Source organism: Physeter macrocephalus, chromosome 18 (genome assembly GCF_002837175.3).
Source record: "Physeter macrocephalus isolate SW-GA chromosome 18, ASM283717v5, whole genome shotgun sequence".
Lineage (NCBI taxonomy): Eukaryota > Metazoa > Chordata > Mammalia > Artiodactyla > Physeteridae > Physeter > Physeter macrocephalus.
The window spans coordinates 87675912-87693873 of NC_041231.1; the positions used below are offsets into that span (position 1 = coordinate 87675912).

Below are 17962 nucleotides of genomic sequence, written 5' to 3' on the forward strand. Positions count from 1 at the left end.
CATACCTGGTGGCGGTTTGGCATAGTTATCCATTGCTGTATAACAAATTATCCCAGAATTTAGTGGCTTAAAATAATAATGAGCATTTATTATCTCACACAGTTTCCATGGGTCAGGAATTTGGGGGTGACTTAACTGGGTGTTTTTGACTTGGGATCTCTGATAAGATTGCAGTCAAGATGTTACTCTGGCTGCAGTCATCTGAAAACTTGACTGAGAATAGAGATCCGATTCCCAGATGTCTCATATGGCTCACATGGCTGGAAAGTCAGTGTTGGCTATTGGCAGGAAGCCTCAGTTCCTTGGCATGTGTACCTGTTCATCGGGCTGCTTGAGAGCTCATTCCATCACAGCTGGCTTCCCCAAGAATGAGTGATCCAAGAGAGTGCAAAACAGAAGTCACAATATCCTTTATGACATAACTTCAGAAATCACAATATTCTATTAGTTCCATAGGTCAGTCCTATTTAGTTTGGGAGTCTGCACATGTGCGTGCATATCAGAGGATGAGAATTACCAGGGCCATGTTGGAGTCTGGCTATCACAGTTCTGGAGATGAACAGCTCTATTTCAGATCCCAATCCTATCACTTACTAGGTTTGCAACTTTAAGAAATTTACTAAACTCTATTTCTCAAGTTTCTCATGTCTAAAATTTGGATGAGGATAGTGCGGTAGATTTCACTTTTACTCCCAATTTTTTGCTTCCCTTTTTGGGAGAATTATAAATCCCTGCCCACTGATATCTATTTATGACATGTCTACCCCTGTGAGGAGTACACTTCCACACCAACTTGATATCAGTCACTGCCATGGGAGTTGCTTTGGTAGATCAAATGTGAGTAGAAGTGAGGTGTACTCACTTTCCAGCAGAATCGTTAGGAACAATGAGATCTTTTCATGTCATGTTCCTTTAGTCTGGGTCCCTCCATGAAGAAAATGTGGAGCAGAACCACAACCGTTCTATAAAAAAATGCAATGTGAACCTGAAATAACCCTTGCCATTGTCATCCACTTAGATTTTGGGGTTTTTTGTTATATAATTTAGCAAAATCAAACTGATACAGCTATTATCTACTCAGTAGGAGTATGCTGAGATTTGATAATATATTTTTGAAGTGCTTATACTACTGAGACATAGTAAACAACCCTGCATATTACATATTATCTATTACCGATTACTATGATTATACAAACCTAAATTCACATGAAGTGAGTTTATAAGCCATGCCATTAATTAATTTATAATAAGAGATGCACTTGATTTTGAAAATAAGTATCAGAGGTGTACATACTTTCTGGTCAGGAGACCAAGATACAGATTAGAGGATGCTTTTTGAGCATATAGTTCGAATAAGGGATATTTTTATCAAGCAGTGGTCACCCAATCAATCAGCTCCTCCACCCTGAGGATACCTGTGTACAGTGTGTTGTTTTGTGGAAAAGACACACTGAACAAGTTACCATTCTACAAACTCTTCTTTTTCTAGGTGATAACCAACCTCCCTTTTCTCACAGTTGCTCTTATATGAATTCTCCAGACTTACAGTAACAATGATACTCCAATATAATTTATATCAGTTACAGTACAAATATAGTCAGTTACAATTTAGAATATTGCAATATATTTATAAAGTTTACCATAGAGTAAATACAATATACCAGTAAATACAATATGTTCTAAGCACTTTACAAATACTTACTCACTTAATCCTTGTAATAACAAGGATTATTACAAGTCACTGGAACAATGGTGCTATTATTACACCATTTTCCAGAAGACAAAACTGCATCCAAAGATGTTAAGTAACTTGCCCAAGGACTTAAACTAAGAGAGCTTTCCTGTATTGTCTCTCGCCTTGTAAGATTATTCCAGTGACTAATTCTGCCATCCTTTATAAATTATTGTTATACCAAGCACAGTAAAATTTTATTCTCGTGTTTTGAAACTTTATTTCCTTTTTTAAAAAAAATAGATTTATTTTATTTATTTCGGCTGCGTTGGGTCTTCGTTGCTGTGCGCGGGCTTCTCATTGCGGTGGCTTCTATTGTTGCAGAGCACGGACTCTAGGCCTGCGGGCTTCAGTAGTTGTGGCGCATGGGCTCAGTAGTTGTGGCTCGCGGGCTCAGTAGTTGTGGCTCGCGGGCTCTAGAGTGCAGGCTCAGTAGTTGTGGTTCACGGGCTCTAGAGTGCAGGCTCAGTAGCTGTGGCACATGGGCTTAGTTGCTCCGCGGCATGTGGGATCTTCCTGGACCAGGGCTCGAACCCGTGTTCCCTGCATTGGCAGGCAGATTCTTAACCACTGCACCACCAGGGAAGCCCTGAAACTTTATTTCTAAGCACTATTCTTTGATTTGGGGTGGGGTAGAAAGCAGGGGCTGGAGTAGGAAATAGGAGGCAATTTGTAGGACAACATACTTAGTTTATGAAGTCACAGTACAATCCTTATTAACTTCCCCCACAGTCTCCACCAGTGACCCCCCCCCTCTTCTGTGACACCGACAACTTAGGGTTTGGGGGTTTTGTTTTCTTTTCTTCCCCTTCACCCCAACTTTGGTCTCATATAAAGTGCCTCCACCCACTTCCGAAAATATGGTTCGTAAACTTTCCCTATGGAGAAATTCTGGAGCCCCTAATATTCAGGGATTTAAGAGACCACAGATGTCACAAAGCCTCCCACTTTGTAAAACAGGAAACTTAAGCCCAGAGTGGTGAAGTTACATCCTGAATAAGCAATCACCCTCTGGACCTCCAGCAGCATGAGGACTAGGGCAGATATTTAGCATCGCAAATGCTTTAGAAAACTTTTGCTGTAAACACTGCTCTGTACATGAGTTGCTCAGGAAAGACCAATGTTTATCAGTTCGGTTCAGTCCCACTGTTTGTCAGTGTATTAAAAACTGCTCCAGGGATTTTATATAGGATGAATTTAATAGAGGTAATCAGTGAAAGAGATCATGAAAGAGTTAAGAAACCAAAAGAGAGATGAAGAGTAACCAAAGATAAGCAGCAGCAAGAAGTTGCCACTTCTCCAAGAGCTAAGACCAAGGAAAAAGAGGTGCTGCTATCATTTAGGAGTTGGGGCCAGCCCCAACTGGAGATCCAGTCTCCAGTGAAGCTGGAACAACACAGGCTGGTAAGACAGGAGTGGAGACCACCAAGAGATCAGCTATCTGGTGGGACTGGAGCCAAAGAGTGCCAATGAGGCTGGAGAAACCCCAGGAAGCAAAGGCAGGAAGGGCAGAAGTACCTTGGTCTCACCAACATGTTCCACTGGGGCCTCCCATTGGTCACATCTACTGGAAGCCAGAGAGCAAGGGAGCCTGGGAATTGTAGTTTCCAGTGACATACAGCAGCTTCAGAGAATAAACAGGCAAATGACCGAAACAATCAGAAATTCAAGTATTTCTGCGAATCTGATGCCTGAGCATGAGTCCTTGTATCTGAACTCAACCAGAGGTACACTTCCATCTTTAAAGACGCGGGATCAAGAAGACAGTTTCACCTTCTTTTAATCAGGTTGTGATATATCCAGTGTGGTGGGGATCCTCTGACAGAATCAAAACGATCCCTGCCTCTGAGGGTTCATATCCCTAAGTGATCCCCTTTTCTTGAGTGTGTGCTGCACCTGGTGACTTGCTTCTAACAAAGAGAATATGTCGGGGCTTCCCTGGTGGTGCAGTGGTTAAGAATCTGCCTGCCAATGCAGGGGACACGGGTTCGAGCGCTGCACCTGGAAGATCCCACATGCCACGGAGCAGCTTGAGCCCGCGTGCTGCAACTAATGAACCCCATGCGCCTAGAGCCCGTGCTCCGGAACAAGAGAAGCCACCGCAATGAGAAGCCCGCGCAACGCAATTAAGAGTAGCCCCCGCTGCCGCAACTAAAGAAAGCCCGCGCGCAGCAACGAAGACCCAACGCAGCCAAAAATAATAAATGAATAAAAATTTTTAAAAAGCACAGACTCTTTAAAAAAAATAGAATATGTCAAAAGTTATGGTGTGTCATTTTTGAGATTAGTTTACAAAAGGTTGTAGCTTCTATCTTGGGCCCCCACTTGCACTCTCTCACTTGCTCATTTCCTCAGAAGAAAGTCAGTAAGCCACCGACATGACAAGAAACAAGGACTTGAGGACTTCAGTCTAACAAACAGCCCTTGAGGAACTGAGTCCCTCCAACAACTATGTGCACGGGTTTGGAAGTGGATCAGTCCCACATTGAGCTTTGAGATGATTGCAGTCCTGGCCACATCCTAAATGCAGCCTTGTGAGAGACCCAGAGAACCCAGCTCAGCCACGCTCAGATCCTGAAGCTGCTAAGTTTGAGGATAATTTGTGATGCAGCAATAGATAACGGATACATCCAGAGATAAGCCAAAGACATACAAGGGGAAATAAACGGAAGAGAGGGCATGATTTTCAGTGTCTATTATGTACCAAGCATATTATCCCCACTTAATCTTTCCATCTATCCTCTGAGGTGGGTGATCATCATTGGTTCCATTTTCCAGACAAGGAAACTGAAGATGAAAAGGGAAAATAATTTGCTCAAGGTCGCATTGTAGGGTTGCAATTGTAGGGTTGCAAAGTAGGGTCTGATGGATGGCCACATCTGTGTTTTTATTTTCATTATTTCCCACTGTTCCAGAACTCAAAACAACCAGCCTTCAAAGCTGCAGTCCCTTCATTTGGATTGAGTACAAATAAAAAGAGTAAATTGTTTAAAATCAAATGCCTTCTTGCTTTCTTAAAATTGTATACCCACTTCTTTCTCTCACAGAATATCATAACTCACCTAAAAATTAAAAAAAGCAGCAGGGCCTTATTTCTGCTCCTTTCTGCACTTAAAGATGGAACTGTACCTCTGGTTGAGTGCAGATACAAGGTCTCATGCTCAGGCATCAGATTTGCAGAAATATTTGTTTGAATTTCTGATTGTTTCCCTCATTTGCCTGTTTACTCTCCGAAGCCGCTGTCACTGGAAACTACATTTCCCAGGCTCCCTTGCTCTCCGGCTTCCAGTGGATTCGACCAATGGGGTTTCCTGGTGGAACATGTTGACGAGGCCAGGGTATTTCTTAGTTAAAGACTGAAGTCCAGAGAACAATATAAAATTGGTGTAACAAATAACCAAATTAAAGCAAACAAAGCCTCCAAAGAGACAGGCAGTTTTTAGCTCTTTGGGCTACTAGACCACTGGTTGCATTGTGTAATTAGATAATTACTTTTATGGTAATAGCAGCAAACAGCAACTAGCATTTGTCGAGGGTTCCCTTCGGATTGGGCGCTCTTCTGAGGTCTTTACCTGTATTACCTCATTTGCCTTCCCAATAACACCATGAAGCTTATTCCCGGTGTGTGTCTTATTCTCATCTGCACACTTCCCCCCATCCGTCCTTTTTACCAGGTACATGACCTGGGCAAGTTAGGTAATCTCTCTGTGCCTTGGTCTCCCAATCTACAAAATGGGACAATAATAGCACCTACCTCATGACATTATGAACATTAAATAAGTTAGTGCTTGAGTGAGCATTATAATCTAATGAAGTGACGTAGGAACCACTTTCCTCCCAATCCAACTCTAGTTTAGATAGCAGTAAATTTGGATAACAAGGAATATTTGTCTGATTCTGAGGCACAGCTTCTGAGTCACAGGTGAGATCCAAGCGGCGTGGTTCTTACTGATGGAGCCAGAGGACCGTTCTGAGGCTCCAAACACAGATGCCGGCACCAGCACCGGCAACCCGAGCTGTGCCCGTAGTTCCGGCGTGACTGGGTCCCACTGGGGCATCCGCGGAGTGAAGCGGTGGCAGAGTCTCCACGTATTTCAACACCGACCACCTGGTGTGAAAACAAGGTACTTTTAAAAAGTGCTCCTTAAAAAATAGCTGATGCTAAAAGGAGAGGAAAGAGAGCGGGAAAACATTGGGCAAAAGAAAGGGTGGCGGGGGTGGGGGTGGGGTGGGGGAGGAATACAAAGGGATAAATAAGAAATTTCAGAAAGAGCTGTTGGTTTGTAGCGTTCATGAAGAACATTTGAGAAGATGAGACACAAGGTGATTAGCATAATGATTAAAAAGTTCGATCTCAGCCCATAATGAAAGCTGTTTATAGCCACTCCTTCTCACCGACTCCCTCCTCTAGAGGTCATTAACTCCTCCTAACAGGTCTTCGTACTTTGGGCTTCTGTCTGGTTGGCAGGCACAGTGTCGGTTGTGTCTGCTGCAACTCGTGGGCAGAAGTCGGCAGATGCGCAGTGCCTGCTCTCCTGCAGCTCTGAGTCACGTGCCAGGGAAGGGGACAGCCTGATGCACAGAGGGGCTGTGCTCCAGAAGGGGACCCAATGCCTGTGCTGTTCCTTTTCATAGAGAAAGCATGAGACCACACTTGAATAAGGAGAAGAAACCTTTTCTGTGTGGGTTTCAGCTGGAAGCACCAGCCTCCCAGCACCTGAGAACATTGGCTGATTCTCCCACAGGGAGAGAAGCAGCCATTGTTCCCAGTTCATTGCCAGGCAACCCAGAGGAAATCCCTGGGGTCATTGGTTAAACAGCCCTGCTTGTGTCCTAGCAGTGCCTTTGCTCATGGCATTCCTAGCCACGCTGTACTGACAGTCCACACTCCCAGCATCACTCTCCGCCAGACCTTGGCCACCCTCCCAGCAGGCATCTCTCCCCTCTGGCAGTAGGAGGAAGGCTAGGGAGGGTCTCACTGAGAAGGTGACATTTGAGCAAAAGCCTGAAGGAAGTGAGGGGTGAGGCAGGTGAGGATGTGTGAGAAGAGTGTGTCAGGGTTCCTCATAAAATTTGGAAAGTTGATATGAGAACCCAGCAGATGGGAAACAATGCAGAAGAATCCACAGTAGGTGCGGATCATAGGACTGTGGGAATTAAGTCAGCCCAGAGACATGGGGCTCATTTGGGAGGTGAGACAGAACCCTTTTAGGTAGGAAAACAGCACAATAGCGTAAGCCAACATGTGTGCACGAGAGAGAGACAGAGAGAGTCATGAGAGGTATGAGAGTATCTTTATGGGGTAGAAACAAAGAATGTTTAAGGTAGTGATGTGCTGGTAAAACGTTTAACAACTGATTCTCCAGGAAAACACCCCAAATACTGATTTGTAGCCAGTTCTTGTTGTGTAAATATTCCCGCTATAGCCAATTCCAGGCTACCGATGTTACCCTGAACACAGAATAGAACGCAAGGAAGGTTCAAAATGACATGTAGATTTTCCACTGGAGACCTGAGAGGATGAAGACGGTGAGGGCAGAAATATAACTCTGTGCACAAACCACTGACCTGTTTGTGACCACATAGAGACCAGCTGCTCAGGACCCCAGTCTCTTCATCCACAGCCTGAAGGACTGAGCTAAAGGAAATCGAAGTTTCCTTTGTGCTCTTCCCTTCCTTTATTCTTTCCTCCCAAAGAGCCACTGTATCTAGGGCCCCTTTCCTTAATGGCCTTCCACATATTTCTTTTCTCTGCCAAAGTTGCACAGGTACCCAGTAGGGGTGATTCTCCATATCCAGGGAGTCAAGCTGAGCCCGAAATGGAGTAGGCACAGCTTGGAGCATCCCTGCCTTAGGAGTCTCTGCTCTTGGAAAGGTGGCTCAGCTGAGTTCGAAATGCCCACCCAGTCCACTGGGGCTGCTGCTTCTGCACCTGGAAGAGACCTGGTGGCAGGTGAGTGGGTGCGTCCACTGCCATTTCAACACCACATGTCTGCCAGGCCCCCTCCTCTGGAAGCTTTCTCCGGCCATGGTGGAGTGACTGCCAGAAGCAGGCAGTGATCTGGCTTATCACAACCCAAGTCACCTCAATCTCTGCAGGTGGAAGCTGGCAAATCCCAACTTGGAAATCCCAACATCCTCTTCAACTTCCCACATTTGTGAATAGATCAACAGGTGAGAGATAATTTCTATCTCGACTTCTATCTTTATATAATCTTGCACATGTTTATGTTAGGTTTTACAAGGAACAAAGTGCTTTCTCATGTGCTCTCATTTGATTGGTTTTTCAAAACTCTGGGAGGTGCTATTATCCCATTTTACAGATGAAAAGCCTGATTTTTCAGGGATGGCAGGTGACTCACCCCCAGTCAGACACTTAGTAAATGGCAGAGCTGGAATACAGACCCAAGTATTTTCATTCCATATTTACATGTCTTTCCAGAATATTTCACTGCACGTCTGTGCTGTGTGTACATGCATATGTATGTGTGTACACACACAAACCACTTCGTACAGACTTATATAGGTATTTTTTAAGACTAAGTTGGGTGTGTCCTTCTTACAACCCAGCCTTAGGAATTTATCAGCTATTTCCTGAGTGATTAGTACCATTGCCAGGCAATGTCAGACACCAGCTGAGAGCTGGCAATACAGCAGTGGACCATCCAGGCCCCCAGTCCCCAATACACAGACACTAGAGTAGCAGAAACATTCTTAAAACCTGACCTAGACTTAAGAGGAAAGAGCAGAAGGGACAAAGGGGCAGGCAGATTGGGAGTGTGTGCCTTCTAACTCCTGTGTGAGGAAATGGCCATTTAACCAGGTAATTAATGAAACTATCTTCCTCTGTCTTGGTACCATATTTCATTTCTTCATGCCAGGCTGGAATTTGGGGAGCCTGATCTTATTACAATTTATTATATATAACTCTCACAAAAGAAGTAGTGTTGAAAAATTAAATAATTTTGTTTGTATTGTTCTTTAGAATTCCAAACATTTTTTTCATTTTCATAGTTACTTAAGGTACGTATTACCTCCATTTTACAGATGAAGAAACTGAGGTTCAGAATGAGCTTGGCTAAAGCCACAGTTTTTAAGAAGAACCTTGAGTCCAAGCCAAGAGTGACTTGAATTTCTGTTCATTTTCCACCATCCCAGAGGAATATTAGAACAATTTCCATTTTGTTGTACATCAGGGTTTGTTATTCTGGAATTGTTTTATGTGCCTACCAACAGAAGACAGGTTACATGAACTGTGATGTACTGTGTGATGCATTCACAGTACAATACCATGAGACAGTGTACAGGATGCCCCCTATGTTCATATCTGGAAAGTTTTCCAAGATATACTGTTATAGAAAAGAGTAAGTGTATACAGTCTGCTATCTTTTAAGAATGAAAATTGGGGGAGATAAAACATGCGTTCATTCTTGACTCACATCAGCATTAATTAACAATAGGCAAATACACAAGGAAAATAATGTTACCTAGGGAGCAGTGGGGTATCCAGTGAGGAGTGGATTCTCAACATATACCTTGATATTTTGATTTGGTTGAACCCTGTGAATGTATTACTTATTCAAGAAATTAGGTACCTTTTGTACTAAAGAGAGCTTCTCCACAATAATATTTACCACCCCTTCCCTTTCACTCTCCTTATCCCCAAGACACAGTACACACGAAGAAAGAAACCCAGAGTAAGTTTTGTTTTTTTTGCTTTTTTTGTTTTATTTGTTTTTTTTGTTTTTGCGGTACGCGGGACTCTCACTGTTGTGGCCTCTCCCCGTTGCGGAGCACAGGCTCCGGACGCGCAGGCTCAGCGGCCATGGCTCACGGGCCCAGCCGCTCCGCGGCATGTGGGATCCTCTCGGACCGGGGCACGAACCCGTGTCCCCCGCATCGGCAGGCGGACTCTCAACCACTGCGCCACCAGGGAAGCCCCAGAGTACGTTTTTAATAGGAAAAAATTTGCAGGTGCGGAATCAATCAATGATGTCAGAACACAGATGCCAATCCATTTATTTCTGAGAATTGATGAGTTTTGACAGACACTCTGGATCTAGGCGTCTCTTTGTAGTGAGAAGCTTTTGAAACCTAAGGGGAGAGAAGAAGCCAAAGTAAATATATTTAGGAACTTCTTTCCTAACCTTCCTCAACATATGCAGAAAAACTTACAAACCTCTTTCTTCATAATGAGTTTGGTTCATTCTGTGTATCAGCCCTTTTCATTTCCTCATATACACACTCCCCATGGTAAGAGGACCCAGACTCCCCGGGAAGATGCTCTAATTTTGCTCTTCAGATAGGGTTGCCAGATTTGGCAAATAAAAATACAAGATGCCTAGTTAAATCCGAATTTCAGATAAACAACATTTTTTGTTGAATTATAGCATGTCTCATGCCATATTTGGGGGCATACTTATACTAAAACAGTTACTTGTCACTTAACTGAAATTCAAATTTAACTGAGCATCCTATATTTTATCAGGCAACTGTATCCTCAGATGCTACCTGGAGGGAGCTGGTTAAGTGCACTTGAACATGTTAGCCCAGAGGGACAAAAAGTACCTAGCCCGGTGTGCTACCAATAGAACTTTCTGCATTGACAGACATGTTCTACATCTATCCGTCCAATGTAGAAGCCACCAGCAACTTGAAATATGGTTAGTGCAACTGAGTACCTGAATTTTTAATTTCATTATTTTATTTAAATTTAAAATGTCACATGTGGCCAGTGGCCTATCTTGGGCAAAGTAGCTCAAGTACCAGTCATGTATCTCCCTCCAAATGTAGCAACTGGAATTTAAAACCGAGTGGTGGCTAAAAAGGTACATCACCTGGAAATAAATTCACAAATCCCTGCAGCTTAGTGATTATTCCGTTTCCGTGCAGATATAAGTTCTGTTGCCAACACATTAATTCTGAATATTCATTCTGAGTATTTACTGAGGATGTGACATGCCAGGGCGTGGAGATGTATGATAGAATTTTTCAACAAACTCACCCTGTAGATGATCGTGTTAACTGTATAATCCAGCATTAGACTGTAAAAGCCATCAAGGTGCCCTTATGTGCAGAGCAGGCATTGTAAGGGGATGAAACAGCATTGATTTGGTCACACATATCAGCTGTGTGACCCTTTCCTTCCATGACTCTAAGCAAGCGTTAGTAACCACAGACCCAGTAGGGTATTAAAGAGGATTCTTTTATACATGGTATCAGCCAGCAGAGAAAACAGGCCCTTAAAGGAAATTGGGCTTCCTGGGTCACTGAGGCTTATTAGGAGACATTAAGTCTGGTGAGGTTAGTGCAGAAACCTGGCAAAAGGTAGAGTGTGGAAAACAAATGGTGTATATGGTACTTCCAAATTTCACTGCGGTCCTAGTAGCTGTGTAGGGCAGTAGGCAGTGCATTAACAATGGTTAGTGGGCATTTTTATACAGAAATTCAGATAACCATGTGCTTTCTGGGCTCTGAGAGGGCTTTTGGGGCTACAACATCCATTCCCTGGTTCATTCACCAGCGAGTTGAGTCCCAGGCCTTCTGTTAGATGTTAGGATGTCACAGACCAGGTCCCACTTCATGGAACAGAGAGTATAATGGGGAGAGGCAAACAACAAGGGATCTGATAAATAAAATCCTAGACTGTATTTTAAAGAATCTCGGGGCTCTCCTGGTGGCGCAGTGGTTAGTGGTTGAGAGTCCGCCTGCCGATGCAGGGGACACGGGTTCGTGCCCCGGTCTGGGAAGATCCCACATGCCGCGGAGCGGCTGGGCCCGTGAGCCATGGCCGCTGCGCCTGCGCATCTGGAGCCTGTGCTCTGCAACGGGAGAGGCCACAGCAGTGAGAGGCCTGCGTGCCAAAAAAAAAAAAAAAAAAAAAGAATCTCAACAAGATGATTGATAGAAAGTAACTAAGTCACTTGGAGTGTGACGTGAGCAGAGGGAGGTTACTTTTTTATTTTACTTTCTATACTTGAAGTTACAAACTTAATTCATGCTCCTTTTAACACTTTACACACATGCTTATACAGGTTAACAATCTCTCCTCATATAACCTCACATAATGGGGCTTTTATTTCTAGATGGTAGACACCCTCTCTTGCCTAGTTTCTACCATCTATCTATCTATCTATCTACCTATCTATCACCTGTCTATCTGATACTGCTTTGCTTTACAAAAGGTTGTCTTTTATTTTATTTTATTTTATTTTATTTTTTTTTGCGGTACGCGGGCCTCTCACTGTTGTGGCCTCTCCCATTGCGGAGCACAGGCTCCGGACGCGCAGGCTCAGCGGCCGTGGCTCACGGGCCCAGCTGCTCCGCGGCACGTGGGATCTTCCCGGACCGGGGCACGAACCCGCGTCCCCTGCATCGGCAGGCGGACTCGCAACCACTGCGCCACCAGGGAAGCCCTAAAGGTTGTCTTTTAATAAATTTTAATATATATTGCTAGGAAATTTTCTCAAAAGATAATATGATTGTGGCACTCCTTCCTCATCCTCAGCATCCCACGTATTATTGGTTTTAGTGGTTGTCTATCCATAGGTGAGAAATGTTATTCCTTTGTTGCTATGATATGCATAACCTAACTTTTAGGAAGGCGAACAGTTGTATGTATTTTGGTTTGTTTTTTCTCATATGCACTGTCTATTTGAATTTAATAAAAGGTATAAAATATCCTGTTCAGTAATTTTTTTCTATTATTGTTTGCCCTTTTCTTAGCAGCCTGCAGGTCTTCCTTGTAAATTAAAGTCATTAACCTTTTGTGTATAATGTTTTACAAATCCTTTATCCCAATTTACTGCTTGTTTTCTACTCTTTTTATGGAATATTGCATCTTAAATTTATTTTTGTCCTATGTGGTCTGTGTCCCTTCCTATATGGCATTTGTGTTTCCTGCCTGGCTTAATAATGACACCTGCCCCTCAAAATACACACGTACAAAACTGAGGTTATACAAAGTGCATCCCTAAAATTTCATCTAGTATTTGTATTTTATACTTAGATCTTTAATCCATCTGGGTAGGTCTATTTCAGATAGGCCTGTCTGGAGAAGAGCTGAGAACACGCTTGCCAGAAGAAAAATCAGAGGATGGGCACTGCAGAGAAAGAGACCAACACTACAAATGTCTTGAAGCAGCAAAGGGCTTGGCAGGTGGAAGAGAGATCAGTATAGCTGTACGGGGAGATGGAGATGAAGTCAGGGAGGTGGGCAGAGGCCAGGGTGGTCATGGATGGCTCTTCAGGTCATGGTAAGGAGTATGGTAAATAAATTAAGATATGTATTAAAGGTATAGGTGAAGTGACTTACAGATAGTTTGGATTTGTGGAGATGAAGGAAAGGGAGCAAGGCTCATTACAGTAATGTCATTTACTGAGCTGGGGAGGATTGGAGGGAATAACAGGCTTAGGAAGCATAATGTAAACTCTTGTGTCTTGAATGTATTTAGGTTGAGAGGTCTGTTAGGGTTTCAAGTGAAGGGGTCAAGTAGAAATTTGCATGCACACATTTGCATTTTAGGGAAGACAGCAGGACTGGAGATGTAAAACTGGAAGTTTATTGCATATAGACAGACTTTGAAACTACAGTACTGATAAAATCATCAAGGAGACAGTAAACAGGGGCTAGTACTGAGCTCCAAGGTTCTAAAATTTAGAGCATTTTGAGATAGAGCCATTTTGAGATCGATTTTGAATGCAAGGGCAATTTGTCATGGCGTAAATTCAGGGCCTGTACTTTCAGCTCAGGCTATCACTGAGTACAGGAAAGAATAGACATGCTCAGCTGCTGCTGCCTGGTGCCGTGAGAGTGAGGAATGTGGTAAAAGTTTAAGCTCCAACTGGCAGACAAGCAACATACAACAGAGACCATGAAGCTTAGCACACTTGCTTCTTTCAGAAAGAATCTCAACTATAAGTAACATGTGTAAGTCTAAGTCTTAAGAGATGCTTGTTCTATCACCCTGCCTAAACTACAACTTAACTAACAACTGTAATCTAATTAAGTTCAGTGAATTTCTGATATTTTTTTCAATATGACTACATTAATTCCATGTCCTAGAATTCATTTTATTTTAAGGTATACATGTTATGTTCCAAATTCTTTTGGTGTTACAATGATTATACATATTGAGTTTTTTCATAAATTTGTCTACTTATTAATGATACAGTTTTATGGGTATAAATATAGACTATAATCTGCCTTTTGGTAGATCTCCTGGTGATGCTAATCTTATTTTGCTACAAGATCAAGGTACTGAAATAAAATAGAGAGGGAAGAATACTGGGGCTACATGTGAGCCCTTATTCTCAATTTTGGTATGTATGGGTATTCCTCAATTAAATTCCTAATGTCTTCTAGTAACCCACATGCATTATACTTAACAGGAATATTTACATTTATAATTATAATTATAATTCAGGCTCAACAGATGACAAACCCCTAGAAGGTAACCTACTTCTAACCTTAAAATATACAATTTTATTTTTACAATTGGTTATAAAATGTATCACACTTGTAAAAAAGAGTTCAAATGATACATTTAAAAACTAGAATGTGAATGGATAATGGATGGAGTAAAGGAAAGGATATTGCTGCATAGATTATTTGGAAATTTTAAAGAAGAATTTATAATTGGCGATGTTGTATCAAAGTGATCTGCGTTGTTCGGAATACACTATATAATTGAATGATGATTCTGTCTCAGCCTCACATCTCAATAAATCCCTTTAATACATATCTTGTCCCTGGTGCCCAGGTGTCTTCAGTAACTGGAAGCCCTGGGTTTACGATTCACATCAACTTGCCCCAATTTAAATGGTCCTCTCCAGGACCCTTGAGGCATGGTAGATGGGGACATACTCAAGGGCTGGAAACCAACTAAAGCTACTGAGAGTTTATTGCCCACTAGAGAATTTTCCCAAGTGGTAACTAGGGCTTTTGGATACGAACAGTGACATTTCAAAGTAGGAGGCGAAGATCTATGTTGGAGAGGGGAAGCTAGGCCAGAGCTGTGAGGAATGTCCTCTGCTTGGGGAATAGCCTCTTAGCAGTATCTCTTAGGTAAGAGCTTATCAATTGGCACCTTCTGTGTTTCTTTGAAGCTCCCAAAGTAAGTTGCCAATGCAAATTGGATTTTTCAGAAGGGATTTTCTACCGGTAAGAGAAGATATTATTAGCAGCCTTTAGTCTGGCGTGTAATTAATGTCTCCTCTGGTAATAAACTGACCCTCTAGAACAAAGTACTTCCTGATGGCCCAGCCACTGACTCAGCTCAACCTTTACTCAATGTGGCCCAGCCACTGACACAGCTCAACATTTACTCAATGTTCGATTATCAAGTGTTCATTGTATGCTAGGGTCTATGCTGACTATCAACAATTTAACAAGATGTGGTCCTTGACTTTAAGGAGGTCTCAATGAAACACACAAAATTAACACAATGTATCATTCACTCTTAAGAAATCCAATACAAAGTTTTGTTATTGGAGCCCAGAGGGGAGAATGCAAATTCAAGTCCTCTCTAACTCCTTTCTTCACTTACCACAATAAATTAGTTTATCAAATCCTTTGGTTCTTTACTAAACCATCTCCCCACTTGTCCCCTTGTTTCACTTGTCACATACTAAATCAAAAGTGTATTGGTTAACACAAAAATATGTGGCTAGCACACTGTCAGGATTTACCTCCCTCCCTTTATGTAGACTCCAGGGAGATTACCTCTCCTCCTTCTCTTAAATTTTTCACAGAGTTTAGGATACAATTAGTAACATTCTGGTATGTGGGCAAAGTTAAATCCATTATGTGTTGAATTTTTACTCGTTTCATTATTCTGACAACCTCTTAGGGAGCAGTTGGTTATAAAATTGCCAGTGGTTAGAAGTACTGACTTCCTGACCTTGGGGCTTAGACAAGTTTTTTAAACTGTCTTCCTGTTTCCTCATCTTTAAAATTGGGATAGGAATAGTACTTATCTCTAAGATTGTTGGGTTAAATTAATATGCTGGAAGCATGTTGACACACAGTAAGTGCTTACTAAGTGTTGGCCATTACTTGAACACCCTGTGTTCTAATTTCAGAACCCACACTGCTGAGCCCACTCTTTTCATCACAAGACAAAGGCATACAGGAAGAAATGGACGCAGGGAGAAGTTAAGCACCTAGCCCAAGGTCACCCACCTAGTTAAGTGCTGGAGCTGGGTTCAAAGGCAACCTGGAAAGTCAATGAGAAGTATCCCAAGGCTTATATAAAGCAATTGCAACCTAAGGATCCAAGTTCTCCAACATACAAGAAATGCTGGGCGTAAAGAACCTGGTCCTTTCAGTGGACCCCTACCTGAAATGCTGTGAGGCCGGACGTTACCCAAACTGATTTTCATTCCGGCTATCCTTAAAAATTCAGGAAATTCTAACGTGCGACCATCAGGGTGCTCACTTCTTTTTCCGCCAATTTGCCTTCACCAAACACCCAGCCCCGGTTCTTTGGCTGGTAGTTTCAAGGCCCGGGTGGGGGTGGGGGGTAGGGGGTTGCGCGGGAGGAGGGGAAGAGAGGGATGGAGGCTGCCTCAAGACCGCAGAATGTGCCAACATGAGAATGAGAAAAGTGCGTTCACGGGAACCAGCTTCTATTTAGATTCTCTCTCTCCACACAGTCGGATTTGAATGCTCCAAAAGAACTGATGTCGCGCAAAATGCTTCAGTGAAGCTCCGAAAGTGTTTGAATGAGGGTGCGTCTCCCTGGGCCGCACAGGTCCCAAGTTTTGGCCTACTCAGCCTCCTTGCCTACTCATCCAAGCACAAACTGAGTCATGCAGAAATGTTTACTTGATGAGACTCAATCCCGGAAAATAGGATCCTAGGAATTTTTGCACAGTACCAGATCGACACTTTTGGGTTGGAGCAGCTAATTTACCAGTAGTTAACTATTTTAGGGAGGCCTGAAGCCCTACTCTATCACTTTTGGGGCTGCGTTAGGAGCCTAGGCGTTTGAACCTCTATTAACTTTATAGTTCGTTGAATGTCAGGCATTAAACTAGGTTACGGGTGTTAAGCAGTTTGTCCAAAAAAAAAAAAAAAAAAAATCAATGGAAACACCATCACTCTATCCCCAATTTACATACAACAAAACTACCAGGTTAGAAATTGGCCCCAAATCTCACAATTTGTAAATGTGGGGAGAAGCCACAATTCGAGTCTAGATTCAGTCTGTTCTAAGCTACCATTATGTTAACTCCAGGTAATCAAGTTTTCAAAGCCCCTTACGTGGTAAATTTCAGATGATACTTTGAAAGTTTGTGGGAGCAGAGAGCCTAACTCCTTTGAGGGATTAGGAAAGACTAGTTGTCTGCAGCCTAGAACGAGGCGTCTAAGAGGTTCTGGCCACTTTACTCGTCATGCTCGTTTGAGACCACCGTATATCCACCCCTGCAGTTAAACCGTGCTTAGGCTTTACTGACTAAAGGTAGATCACTCGACTGTCTGAAATGCCTAACCACTTCGTGGATCATTAGACCTTAACCTATTTACCACTTCCTGCAAAGAGAAGCAGATTTCTAGTAACAATGAGAGCCTTTTCTGAAGATCTAAAAAGATTTTTCTTCCATTTCTTATCTTGGAGAAAAATTAACTTACCTTCTTTTTCCTTAATATTCCAAGCGGTGTTAGCTCTTCCTTTGAGACAGTGGGGGGCTCTGAAAAGAGCCTTTGGGTTTGAAAGCACTATCCGAAAACTCAAATCCCTGTCAAATCACTTGCCCTTGGCCTTGTGGTGGCTCTCGGTCTTCTTAGGCAACAGCACCGCCTGGATGTTCGGCAAGACCCCACCCTGAGCGATGGTCACGCGGCCCAGCAGTTTGTTAAGCTCTTCATCGTTGCGGATGGCCAGCTGCAGGTGGCGCGGGATGATGCGAGTCTTCTTGTTGTCGCGCGCCGCATTACCGGCCAACTCCAGTATCTCGGCCGTCAAGTACTCCAACACCGCTGCCAAATACACCGGCGCGCCAGCCCCAACCCGCTCAGCATAGTTGCCTTTACGAAGCAGGCGATGCACTCGGCCCACAGGAAACTGGAGACCGGCCCGCGAAGAGCGAGACTTCGCTTTAGCCCGTACCTTACCACCCTGCTTACCACGTCCAGACATCGCAAAATAAACAAAACGGAAATTAACCAGAAAAGAAAAAAAAAAAAACACTACTCAAAACAAACCAAGTCAGAAAGCAGATGGAACA

The 17962-nt window shown here is 43.1% G+C and overlaps 1 protein-coding gene across 1 annotated transcript; it reads right to left on the reverse strand.

Moving 5' to 3' along the window:
* Positions 1–9484: 9484 nt before the first annotated feature.
* Positions 9485–17929, reverse strand: LOC102981389 (histone H2A type 1-C-like). The gene is made up of 2 exons (XM_007128618.4): positions 17367–17929; positions 9485–9826 (listed from the first exon to the last, which is right to left on the reverse strand). The coding sequence occupies exon 1, from the start codon at positions 17872–17874 to the stop codon at positions 17482–17484; it is 393 nt and encodes a 130-aa protein (XP_007128680.1). The 5' UTR covers positions 17875–17929; the 3' UTR covers positions 9485–9826; positions 17367–17481.
* Positions 17930–17962: the final 33 nt, after the last annotated feature.

What these genes read in the sequence shown, in the direction of transcription:
- LOC102981389 (XM_007128618.4), bottom strand. Translation starts at nt 17,874, where the DNA reads ATGTCTGGACGTGGTAAGCAGGGTGGTAAGGTACGGGCTAAAGCGAAG.